Source organism: Myxocyprinus asiaticus, chromosome 34 (assembly GCF_019703515.2).
Source record: "Myxocyprinus asiaticus isolate MX2 ecotype Aquarium Trade chromosome 34, UBuf_Myxa_2, whole genome shotgun sequence".
Lineage (NCBI taxonomy): Eukaryota > Metazoa > Chordata > Actinopteri > Cypriniformes > Catostomidae > Myxocyprinus > Myxocyprinus asiaticus.
The window spans coordinates 22377717-22391198 of NC_059377.1; the positions used below are offsets into that span (position 1 = coordinate 22377717).

The 13482-nt window shown below is 40.8% G+C and overlaps 1 protein-coding gene across 4 annotated transcripts in view; it reads left to right on the forward strand.

Annotated features, from left to right (window-relative positions):
- Positions 1 to 5433: 5433 nt before the first annotated feature.
- LOC127425322 (PHD finger protein 14) overlaps positions 5434 to 13482 on the forward strand; it is a 145305-nt gene continuing 137256 nt past the window's right edge. For all 4 annotated transcript variants that reach the window (XM_051671172.1, XM_051671174.1, XM_051671173.1 and 1 more), the window contains exons 1-4: positions 5434 to 5516; positions 6685 to 6795; positions 9702 to 10339; positions 11793 to 11934. In XM_051671172.1, coding sequence (XP_051527132.1) covers position 5516; positions 6685 to 6795; positions 9702 to 10339; positions 11793 to 11934 — 892 coding nt within the window. In that variant the 5' untranslated portion in view covers positions 5434 to 5515. The remainder of the gene's footprint in view (positions 5517 to 6684; positions 6796 to 9701; positions 10340 to 11792; positions 11935 to 13482) is intronic.

Here is a 13482-nt window from a genome sequence, read left to right on the forward strand (position 1 = left end):
GCACATTAACTTGCCCTGACACAAACCTGGCTGAGCTGAACCATCTGAATCACACATCAGACAGATGAAGATAGTTTCACTTTGCTTCATTTTTGTTATCTGTAGTGTGTTTAAGCGAAAGATGCCAGTATCTGTAGTGGTGTCTCCACTACTGTTGTTTTTGTTTTTTTTGTTTTATCCCCTTTTCTCCCCAATTTGGTATGCCCGATTCCCACTACTTAGTAGGTCCTCGTGGTGGCGCGGTTACTCACCTCAATCCGGGTGGCGGAGGACACGTCTCAGTTGCCTCCGCTTCTGAGACAGCCAATCCGCACATCTTATCAAGTGGCTTGTTCTGCATCACACCGCGGAGACTCCCAGCATGTGGAGGCTCATGCTATTCTCCGCGATCCACGCACAACTTACCACACGCCCCATTGAGAGCGAGAACCACTAATCGCGACCACAAGGAGGTTACCCCATGTGACTCTACCCTCCCTACCAACCAGGCCAATTTGGTTGCTTAGGAGACCTGGCTGGAGTCACTCGGCATGCCCTGGATTCGAACTTGCGACTCCAGGGGTGGTAGTCAGCATCAATACTTGCTGAGCTACACAGGCCCCACTCTACTACTGTTGTTAAAATAACCGCGCCTGCATCTACGTACAGTGAATTAAGCTGGATGCAGCGCCTCTGTAGCTGGAAGAGAGGCAACGCGCGTGGAGCGGAAATTAAGCACGTTCAGTGCCCTATCTGCTCCAGGGGCGCCGTATCATGACTGACCCTGCGCTCCGACCCCAGCTTAGCTAGGATATGTGAAATAAAAGTATTTCACTGTATATGTGCAAATGTATATTGTGTGACAAAACAAAGGCTTCTAGGGAATAAGTGCGTAGGACAAACTTTATTCCAGCTCTGTGCGTGTATACACATATGCTTACACAATCACTTATCAAGGTGTCAGATAACTAGCACAAAGATTTAGATCTCGGACGGTCCAGACTGATCTGTCCTTCGGTCTGGATCTGGACCTGAGTCTGCCAATTGAGTACCACTTATATAGTGGGTAGGGGGTGGTTTCAGACACAGCGTCTGCCTCACGTAGTGCCTTACAACACCGTTCAGCCGTGACTATATTCACAATATAGAAGGGCCTCACGTGCCTTCATGCTTAGATAAATTAGGCCTACCATTTGTGCCACACAAACCAGTCCAATAAATCGATTTAGCAGAAGATTCACTGTGCTCTTTGTGTGAAGCTTATAAGAGTCTCATTCACAATAAGCCCATAAAAATGTCATACATGCACAGATTTTGAGAGGCAAGACATGACAACAGAAAGGGAAAGAAAAAGTGAGAGATTATCATGGAAAGAAGATCCCAAACTCTTTTGGTTCTTAGTTATTTGTGGTGCTGGCTGTGTAAACAAGACATTTAATGTAAGGATGGAGAGTAACATGAAGTGGAGTGCTCTTTTATTATTTGTCCAATTTATAAAACCAATTGTAAAATAAAAAATGTAAAAGACATACCTGTATAAAATAAAACCTAAGTGTCAATTATGTTGGCCTACAATTCTGTGAAATATTCAGCTTGTATTTCCAAAAATAAAACTGATTCTGTAAGCAAGCTAAACGTCATGAATGTGGAATTAAATAATTTATTTAAAATGTAATGTGCCTTTGGATGGTAAATGATTTTTCCAAACAGGCGTCCTTACTCTCTTAAACATTATTTTTGTCTTGTTTTCCAATAGAAACATCTAAACTACCTATAAACAAGACACATTTACTCAAAAAACGTCATGGTTACTTGTGTAACCTCCATTCCCTGATGGAGGGAACGAGACTTTGTGTCGATGTAGTGACAATAGGGGTCACTCTTGGGAGCCCGAGACACCTCTGGTCTTTGATAAAAGGCCAATGAAAATTGGCGAGTGGTATTTGCATGCCACTCCCCCGGACATACAGGTATAAAAAGAGGTGGTATGCAACCACTCATTCAGATTTTATGCAGAGGAGCTAATATAATGTCCGGCCATTTCAGCGGGTAGTTCAGCGTTGTGGCAGGAGGGACACAACGTCTCGTTCCCTCCATCAGGGAATGGAGGTTACACAAGTAACCGTGACATTCCCTATTTGTCACTCTAGTGTCAATGTAGTGACACTAGGGGTCCCTATATGAAACGCCACAACTGGCTGAACTGTGTTACGTGAATTGGCGGTGTGTGGTGGGCAGACTACTGTGTGCCGCATAGCCAGCACACCAGGTCGACATGTAAACTCCCCCAACATAGTTATGAGTGACGAACGGCCCTTTCTGGGGACAAGTCGACTACCCAAAAGATAGAGACAGGCTTAACCCAGTCATAGCCTCTTTTCCCCTTCTCTTTTTTCCACTTCCTAAAATAGAAGGGGGATTATCCGACTGGGCCGCTAGGTCTAGTCGGGGGGTGTCCCTCCCAAGGGGAAGACACAGCGGAGACCACACCTCGCCCAAAGAGAGGGGGGGATATTTAAGTGGAAAAATATGTCACATGCTCCACGCCGGGGCTGGGCCAAAGGGGCGGGCTGCGGCGGAGCCGGTGCAGTCACCGCAGGGGGACGCCCTTGGCAATGAGTAGACGGGGTGCAGGATGTTGAGCCACGCTGGGGCAAGATATGCCGGCTAGCATCCGTCTACTGCTCCATCATCAAGAACTGCTGGGCAAAGTCCTTGACAGTGTCGCCGAATAGGCCAGCTTGGGAAATGGGGCAGCAAAGAATCGTGTCCTGTCGGCCTCACCCATCTCGACCAGGTTGAGCCAAAGGTGATGCTCCTGGACCACTAATGTGGACATCGTCCGCCCGAGAGACCACGCCGTGACCTTGGGTTGGTCGCCGAGCGCAGTTCCTGCATCAATCCCAGGGCGGAACTACCCTTGTGCAGTTCCTTTAGTGCCTTGGCAGACTTGCAGGAGAGCCATGGCGTGCAGGGCGGAGGCGGCTTGTCCAGCGGCACCGTAGGCCTTGGCCGTCAGAGACGACATAAACCTACAGGCCTTGGATGGGGGCTTTGGGCACCCGTGACAGGTGACGGCGCTCTGCGGGCATAGGTGCACCGCGAGCGCCTTTATCCACCGGGGGATTGCCGAATAGCCCTTGGCCCTTGGCCACCCCACCATCGAGGGAAGTGAGGGTGGGGAAGCTGAAAAGATCGGGACCGGGCAGTAAAAAGTGCCTCCCACGACCTTGTCAGCTCTTCATGCACTTCCGGGAAGAAAGGAACGGGGGCGGGGCATGGCTTTGAGCGGTGCCGCGAGCCCAGGAACCAATCATCGAGCTGCGAGGGTTCAGGGAAGAGCAGAGGGTTCCACTCTAGCCGACGCTCGTGGCTGCCCGAGAAAGCATGTCGTCATCTCCGTGTCAGCCTGTGACTGGGCAATCTACCCGAATGGAGGAGCCCAGCTGAGGCTTCTGACTGGACGAGCCCGCTCTCCGATGCTGTGCTCGAGAGCTCATCTCTTTCACGGGCTCCGAATAAGAGGTCGAAATTGCCGTGACACGAGCTGGCGGACTCATCCGGAAGCCCGATCGGGGCAGACGAGTGTGCTGGGGAATGGGAGGTCCGCGGGGGTATACCCGGCGGAGGCGTTCCCATTGGGGTCCCCAAATCGCCCCCAGTGCTAGCCGTGCTGGCCTTATACCCGTGGGTAAAAGGACCGAGGTGAGGAGCCTCTGGGGTGGCTTGCTTTCTTACGAAGGCGAGCCGCGACCGCATCGTTGCCATGGACATGTCCTCGCAATGAGAACATGACCATCCACGAACGCTGTCTCCGCGTGAGCAGTGCCCAGACATGAAAGACAGTGATTGTGACCATCAGAAGTCGAGAGATAACGAGCGCAACACACAATCGAAAAAGCATCTTTAGAAAGACGCGTCTTTAAAAAGATGTTCCGTGTGTGCCGCTCTTTTAGAGAAATATACCCTTTTAGAGAAATATACTCTTTTAGAGAAATATACTCTTTTATTTCTGCCGAAGCGCCCAGGGGCATTCTCTGCATTGCACCAGTGCAGAGGGGGGAGAAGCTGCTGAAATGCGCCATCAGATCCAGCAGAGGTGGATGAACAGTCGTGGGAATTCAGCTCAGTGAGCATGACCGTTCGGTTCCGAAGAGAAAATCTGAATGAGTGGTTGCATACCAGCTCCTTTTATACCCGTATGTCCGGGGGAGTGGCATTCAAATACCACTTGCCAATTTTCATTGGCATTTTATCAAAGACCAGAGGTGTCTCGGGCTCCCAAGAGTGACCCCTAGTGTCACTACATCGACACAACATCGAGTGAGTGACAGATAGGGAACCAAATATTCAACGATATTAACACTTGTTTTCAGATAATGTATCTTGAAATTTAGTGAGGTTTATGCTTAAAAAAAATAAATAAATAAATAAATGGGGTAAGAAATAGGGTTGCCACTTTTGAAGTTTTAAATCACGGCCCCTAACCACATCCTCCACAATTTTAGCAATAAATGTGTTGAGTTAATATGTGTCATTAATACAAATTTGATATCCTTTCTTATATGCTAAAATGAGAACTTTCCTGGCTTTTTCCTGACTTATAAAAAAAATACATCATTTATATGTTAAAAATATATTTATTTTAATTTTTTCGATTATTTGTCTTCTTTATCTTATTTTTGTATACATTTTGGATGGTTTATACATATTTTTTTCAATTTTCATTTATTTTATTTGTTTATTTTTTTCCCTTCACCTGTACTTGTCTTTATGATTGTATTCATTGTTTGATCTTATTGAACATATATATATATATATATATATATATATATATATATATATATATATATATATATATATATATATATATATATATATAATAAAAACCTCCACAGTTTTACCACCATTTGTGGACTTTTCAGACGATCCCTTACCACAATATTAGCACGTTTTAGCACATTGTGTGGACTTTTCAGACGGTCCCTTACCCACCGTAGGCAAATTTTCCAATTTATATCAATGTTAAATTGGCGATCTGGAACGATTTCACCGTGACGCCATCTGACCAGCTTAAATACGGGATCAATCGCGCATCAGTTTATCTTTATATACGGGACGATCCCGTATTTTACGGGACGGGTGGCAACCCTAAAAGTATAGCCTACAGTAGGCATTTGTCTCTAAAAACAAGTCGTAATACCTTAAACAATTTAACTTCTCAGATAATTTCCCCTGTTTTAAGGATGTTTAGATATTTGTACCGGAAAACAAGACAAAAAATAATAATAATAATAATAATAATAATAATATTAAAAAATACTCATTAAGAAAATTATTTTTACAGAGTTCAATGTGGAGAAATGCAAAACATGAGCTACACCACCGCTCAAAGTGATGCAACGGTTGCCATGGTTCCCCATTCCTACTCCGTGAGCTAAACGTCAGCAATGTGTAAACGTAATACGCAGAACATGAACTGAAGAGGCGTTTGCTGTACCTTTGTCCAAGCTATTCAAACGCGAAAATCCAATAAAGTGAGTAAATCACGCTCTTACATAATATATTTTGAAAGAAAAAATATAGCACAACATATTCACCATTAGAATTAACAACGCATGGTGTAAAATAACAGAGTAAACAGGAAAAGATAGCGCGAGGCTACTGCTGCTTTAGCTCGTTGGCTAACTGCAGTGAAGTTCCTCTCTCCATCATTCAGTTTTACAAACATAATATCACACATGTCAAAGAAATGTGAGAAATATTAGATATTTGCCACATTGTGTTAGATTAGTGAACAAAGTGCGTCTTCTCGTCTGGAAACTAGCTTCTTGCTTTAGCCAGCACAATAACATGAACAATCTCTCTGTCAAAACCTAGAGATGTGCTTACTTAGTATTTTAGGGGCATTTTATAGACCTGTTCAGCATTTTCAGAATTCTTGTATGATGCCTAGCAATGCTGTCTAGGTAGACAGCTCAGTAGGCTTTGAGACACAAACAAAGCCACAGCATTTATTTTTTATTTTTATTTATTTATGTTTTTTTTTTTTTTTTTTTTTTTTTGAATTACTTTAAAATAATGCATTCACACTGCCAAATGCATTCATATCAGATTGTGCTGTGAGTGTAAAGACACATAATAAATGTTATTACACATTATAACTCATAGTTTGGTTGTGTCACTTGAAGTTTCTTTATCTTTCGTCTTACTTGCAGGTTTTTCCAAAGACCAAATAATGACCTTAAAATACCTGGGATTAACAGTCATATGTAATGCCAATGACATATATGCTGTGCATGTGTTGGACTTTCTAAACAAAGCCAAACAAAATTACATTAGAGGTAGGGATAACTAGCTGCCCCAAATTTACGGGAATACCCAATGAAAATAGGTACAAATTTAAACTTCAAGATCAAATTGCTCGACCTTGTGAATTTAGTCAAAACCATTCTTATATCCGGCGCATTAGAGTCATTTTAATGCAATTGTTTTAAAATATTGTCTTTTCTACCCATATTTAAATGAGCTTTTATATATTGTAATTGTATATATTTATGTGTTTAGTGTGCTATTTAGATTTGGTTGCGGCCTTTTTTGGCCAGATTTCTCTTGTAAAAAAAGAAAAAAAGAAAAAGAAACTCATTGGGATCAACCTGGTTAAACAGAGTTTTAATAATAATAACAAATTATTTCTTTCTATAGTGGACCGGGGGTCGAAGAGACGACAGGTGAAGCCTTTGGCTGACTCTCTGCTGGATGCTCTGGACTATGACAGCTCAGATGACAGCGATTTTGAACTAGGAGATGCATCAGGTAATCACCTTTATTTGTCTTACAACTCATTCTTTTTTAGATTGATCCAAGTGCTTATAAAGGGATTGTGGCTCCTGTCACACATGCCTTTCTTTCTTTTCTATATATTGACGACTGTGATAGCAGGCACCATACAGTTAGAATATTAAAAACAACTGATAGTTACCATCAGAACATTTATTTATGCTGCAGTAGGCCATTTTTGACTCACCTGCTGCTTGGGTTTTTCTCACCTGTCATGGAAACAGCTGCTAAGGTGGAGATGAGACCTTCATCACCAAATTTGTCACTGTTTTTGCCTGCCTGTCGATAAGACCTCCTGTAATGCGTTCTAACACTGGAGTCTCACTAGCAGTGGCTCCATATCACCACGACAGACTGGAGGTTAACGCAAAGCTGTCCTATCAAGGGACTGTCAGCAAAAGTGCAGAAATATCAGCCACCTGATTATGAAATTCTAAGACTTTGACCCACTTGAGGCATGAAGTTCAGAATCAGAATGAGCTTTACTGCCAAGTATGTTTACACACACAAGGAATTTGTCATGGTGACAGAAGCTTCCAGTGCAAAGTGAATGCAACCATATATACATACATACAAACATATACATTTAAACATGTAGTGACATATAAATAAAAAAATAAGATATAACAGGTAAATAAAAAGAGAAATATGCAATAGAGCAATAATGTTGTTCGAATATTTTATATACAGTTATGTGCAGGTGATGTAATTTATTGAAGAAGAGGTAGGATGTTAAAAAATATAAATTAAATATAGATATAAGTAGGAATGTATGGATTGAATATTGCACATGGTTGTGTTGACAAAAAGTAAAGTATTTGGTGGCAGTTTTAATTGTTCATGAGGTGGATGGTCTGAGGGTAAAATCTGTTCCTGTGCCTGGCTGTTCTGGTGCTCAGTGCTCTGTAGCGCTGTCCAGAGGGCAAGAGTTTGAAAAGGAAGTGTGCTGGGTGAATCAAATCGAATCGAATCAAATCAAATCATGGTGTCAAGAGTGATTTTACCAGCCCTTTTTGTTACTCTTGATGTGTACAGTTCTAGCAGGGTGGGTAGGGGAGCACCAATAATCCTCTCAGCAGTCCGGGCTATACTTTGAAGTCTTTTGATGTCTGACTTAGTAGCTGAACCAAACCAGACAGTTATAGAAGTGCAGAGGACAGACTCAATGACTGCTGAGTAGAACTGGATCAGCAGCGCCTGTGGCAGGTTGAACTTACTCAACTAGTGAAGGAAGAACAACCTCTGCTAGGCCTTTTCCACAATAGAGTCAATGTGGGTCTCCCACTTCAGGTCCTGTGAGATGGTAGTGCCCAGGAATCTGAATGACTCCACTGCTGCCACAGTGCTGTTTAGAATGGTGAGCGGGGTTAATGCTGGGGTGTTCCTCCTAAAGTCCATAATCATCTCCACTGTTTTGAGTGTGCTCAGCTCCAGGTTGTTTTGACTGCACCAGACAGCCAGCTGTTCAACCTCCATTCTGTATGCAGATTCATCGGCATCATGGATGAAGCAGATGACAGTAGTGTTGTCTGATTGTACATGGGCTCTTGGTGAATTTCCCCATTCTCACTAGCTGCTGCCTGTCTGTCAGCTGGTGATCCACTGACAGGTTTGGAACAGAGAGCTGGGTTAATTTAGTCCATAGGAGTGCAGGGTTGATGGTGTTAAAAGCCGAACTGAAGTCCACAAAAAGGATCCATGCATATGTTCCTGGTCTGTCTAGATGTTGAAGTATGTAAGTTGTACTGTATTGTACTTGAGTTGTACTGTATGTGGAACTTTCTGGTCAGAAAAAAAAAAATAAATAAATACACTGTCACATTATTTTGTTTTGAAAACGCATCAATGTCACAGGCTGTATAAAATTGCAGAGATATCTCACAAATGAATTCATTACCAAAAACACATGCATGATTCATGGTAGTTTCCAATTTGTTCTATATAGACATTTTCAAAGCATTGGTTTCTAATGTCTAATGGTACTATTTTACTTATCTTGAAGACATAGGCTTTCTGTTAATGCTACGAGTCAGGATGAGTTTTTATGCCTGTTTAAAATAAGCCTAGAGTTGCCAAGATTTATTTGGGGTTCATCATACAAAAAGAATCTGAATCAAATAAGCATGCAATATACACTCACTAGACACTTCATTAGGAACACTATGGTCCTAATAAAGTGTGCGACGTGATCTTCTGCTGTATTAGCCCATCCGCCTCAAGGTTCGACGTGTTGTGCATTCTGAGATGCTATTCTGCTCACTATAATTGTACAGAGTGGTTATCTGAGCTACCGTAGATTTTCTGTCAGCTCAAACCAGTCTGGCCATTCTCTGTTGATCTTTCTCACCAAAAGGTGTTTCTGTCCGCAGAACTGCCGCTCCCTGGAGGTTTTTTGTTTGTGGCACCATTCTGAGTAAACTCTAGAGACTGTTGTGTTTGAAAATCCCAGGAGATCAGCAGTTACAGAAATACCCAAACAAGCCCGTCTGGCACCAACAATCATGCCACGGTCCAAATCACTGAGATCACATTTTTTCCCCATTCTGATGGTTGATGTGAACATTTATTGACGCTCTTGACCCGTATCTGCATTATTTTATGCATTGCACCTCTGCCATACAATTGGCTGATTACTGTAGATAATCACATGAATAAGTAAGTGTACAGGTCTTCCCAATAAAGTGCTCAGTGAGTGTATATACTGAAAGACTGATATCAAAATGTCTTCGAAATAAACATGAACACAAAATCGTCACAATACCTGGCCTGGAAGAGTATCACCACTGAATATGTTTTGCGATGTCTCTGAATAGCCAACTACAGGATATGTATCCATTAAATATCACAGTTTTATTGAAAATAATTTCAAACTGGTCTTTCAGATTCAGAGGGCACCGGCAATGGGAGTGATGAGGAGGGCTCAAAGGACAGTGCTGCAGGGTCTGAGAGCTACTCAGATGCCATTGGCTCAGCCGACGAAGAGGGCATAGATGAGGAAGAGACCAAAGGTTTAAATGAAGACACTGAAGATGAGGAGAAAGCCAAGGAACAGTCTTTCTCAGAGGAGATCAGCAGCAAAGAAGCCGTGGGAACGTCTAGGAACCGCAAGAAAGGAGAGAAAGCTTTGGACACTGAACCAGACGGGAGTGGTATGTCCGAGGAGGGCCCTGCAGAGCCTAAAAAATGGAACCTACGTCGAAACCGGCCAATGCTGGACTTCACTACGATGGAAGAGCTAAATGAAATGGACGATTACGACAGTGAGGATGATAATGACTGGAGGCCCACTGGAAAAAAGAAAGGCAAGGCATCTGGTAAGGAGAAAGAAGGGAGTGAGCAAGAGGAGGATGGGGGTAGTGATGAAGACGACAATGAGGATGATGAGAACGAGACCAGTAGTAGTGATGATAGTGAGAAAGAAGAAAAGAAGCCAAAGAGGAAAGCAGGCAAGAACACAGGTGCGTTTGATGAAGAGGAGACCAACGACAGCCACAGCACATCCCACGGGAAGGGCAATGAGGTAAGGTCTCTTTTGGTACCACATTAAAAAGAAATTCGGTTCTTAACATTAAGCTTTCTCAGTTGAATTTTCCACAAGTGTAAATTATGATTTTTAACTCATTAGAAGTTATTGTTTATTTTTTTTTCATTATTACATTCATTACAATAATTAGGTTGTTGGTCATTCTAAGATACTTTATACCAAGAGCAAATTGGCTGGTGTGATTTTCAGAAGAATATCTAAGCTTTGTAGGCCTATACAATGCAAGTGAATAGTGACCAAACTTTTGAAGCTAAAAAGGCACATAAAGGCAGCATAAAAGTAATCCATATAACTCTAGTGTTTTAATCCATGTCTTCTGAAGTAATCCAATCTGTTTTGGGTTGGAACAGACCAAAATATAACTCCCTTTTTACTGTATATCTCGCCATTGCATTTTCTAGGCACGATTATGATTTCAAGCTCGATTACACTTCCTAGTGCTTGACACATGTCCAGAGTGCAAGATGGCGCAAGGAAGTGTAATCAGGCTCCTGCAGCATCTATGCAGGGGTTTGGTAAAATTTCATTTTATTTATTTTTTTTTTTTTGCATAGTTTTGAGATCGTATTATTATTTATATAATATAATTATTAATAATTATATTTGTAGGTTCCAACCTTGTGATTTTTTTTTTTTAAATGTCTATGAAATTTCAAACAGTGACAATAGTTTGTATCATTATTAAAAATAAATTTCATACCATCATAAATTCATGTGAAATGTGAAATTTTTAAGAAGCTAAAATGTGATTCAAATGATGTGAAGCAAAATATAAAATGAAATGTACAGTCTTGCATACTATATTGCGAGAAGTCATACGTAATATCTTAACATCTTTTTCAGTGTTCAGTTGCATTAAGCATACATGTTGTTAAAAATCTGGCGAGTTTAAAAAAAAAAAAAAAAAAAAATAGCCATTGGCGATCCTTTCTCCAGCCTGTCCGTAGAGGGTTGCAAAGTTAATTTCTACTCACATTTGGCATTTGGCAAGTATTAATTTTGGATTCTGTTTGTAACCCTCCAGTTCAGTTGTCACATAAATAAATGTCTGCTCTATTCATGTGTTCATTTTTCCCCCCAAAATTTCAGTTGAATGAAAAGGACTGAGAACTCTTAATTCTCAGATGTAATTTTATTGTGCATATTTGAATACACAAGCAATCAGATAATTCAGTCATTGCTTGTGCGCCATCACATGATACAAAAGAGCAATCCTTGTGAATTGGCTTATCTGAGAACTTCAGTTTATAGGATTGGCTAATCTTCTAATCTCAGAGATGGAATTAAAGCTGGAGCTTTTGAGTGGCTTTACTTTTTCACATCTAGTCTTTTTTTACACTAAACTGAGACATATTTTGTAGAGAACACTAGTCCTAGATCAGTGTAACACCCCCAACTGGAGTTGCTAAGTTATCCCTTGCTTCCTCAGGACTCTCTGTTGGAGCGGCCCCAGACGTGGAGCTCCCAGAGGATGGAGCACATCCTTATCTGCTGCGTGTGTCTGGGAGACAACAGCGAAGATGCGGATGAGATCATCCAGTGTGACAACTGTGGCGTGACCGTGCATGAAGGTAAAATCCAAAATTCTGCCGCTCTCCTCCGAAGACTCTGCTCAAATATTGATCTCAAATGTTTGCACAAAGTTTTGAAAAATTACTTTTCAATATTTATTTCCTCCATTCCTAGTGCTAAGCCAGCTCACTGTCATAAACCTTCACAAAATGCTATCTTTTGACACCTTGGATCTCAAAATAATAATTTAATCTTACATCATTTACTCACTCTCATGTTGTTTCAAACCCATATTACTTTCTTTTCTCTGTGAAACACAATTTGAAAATGAAATTTCACAAAATGGAAATTCTGTCATCTTTCTCTCATCCTAATGTTATTACAAACCTGTAAGACTATGAAAGATGTTGGCACTATCCTGTCAACATTCACTTTCATTGCATCTTTTTTTTTTCCCATACAATGAAAGTGAATGGTGACTGAGGCATACATTCTTCCTAAAATCTAATTTAATAGTTATACAGGTTTGGAACAACATGAGGGTGAGTGAATGATGACAGAATTTTCATTATTGGGTGAACTATCACTAAGATTCAAATTAAGATCACTAAGACTTTTTATTGAGATAAGAGTAAAAGCTCAAACATTTTCTTTTTTTTTTTTTTTTTTTAAACACCACTCGTCTGATTGTACGCTGTACATTAGATTGCAGTGTCAACCCAGAGTGAGGAGGATAAACGCTGAAAGGAAAGTGATCTTCATCATTCCACATTATTAGCTCATTGTGACTGTGACTCAATGGAAACAAAAATCAATTGCTTTTTAAAACGTCTTTTACCAGCGGCCATCTCGTTCAGACAGGCCCGCTTAACACAGCCAAGAGCCTGGATCAATGTGTCACCACTAATTTTCAATTACTCACTGATTTATTTCTTTAATTATTTATTTACCACCTGTTTTTGTGTTGATGATCTGCTGATTTGCAGAGGCCTCACAGGTAGTTCTTTATGCACAAAAATAAATAAATAAAAAGAGTAGGAATGTCTTCTGCTTGAATCAGTTGAGGATTTGAGTATCAATTGAAGAGATTTATTTAGTTTTGTATACACATTTTAGACATGATTGGAAACCACTAATAAATCAGTGTTGCGCAATAGGGTTGAAACGATTAGTCGACGTTTTAGTCAATGTCAACAAAAAAAAAAAAATTGTCGACAAATAATTTAGTTGTCGAATAGTCGTTTGATGTCATGTAATGTAACATGAGATCAAGTTAGATTAGAATGTGATGGCTCGCGACGTAGTGAATCATAATACATATGTGTTGCGGTGTGTAACTTATCGTGAAGAAAATCGTCAATACACAGCTCTATTAAGAAGAGAGAGTTAAAAATGGATCGATGTTAACAAAAAGGTGAGAGGGTAGTCTTACCCCATTAAACACTGCAACAAAATACGTTTTTGATGCAGTGTTTTGGCATGTTTTCTAATATAAATATCTAAAACTCCTTTAAAACAACGTACATTTACGTTAGGAGCTATACTGCAGAATAATTTTTTTTTTTTAATCTGAGAATGTTGAATATAATATTAAATATTTTAATATT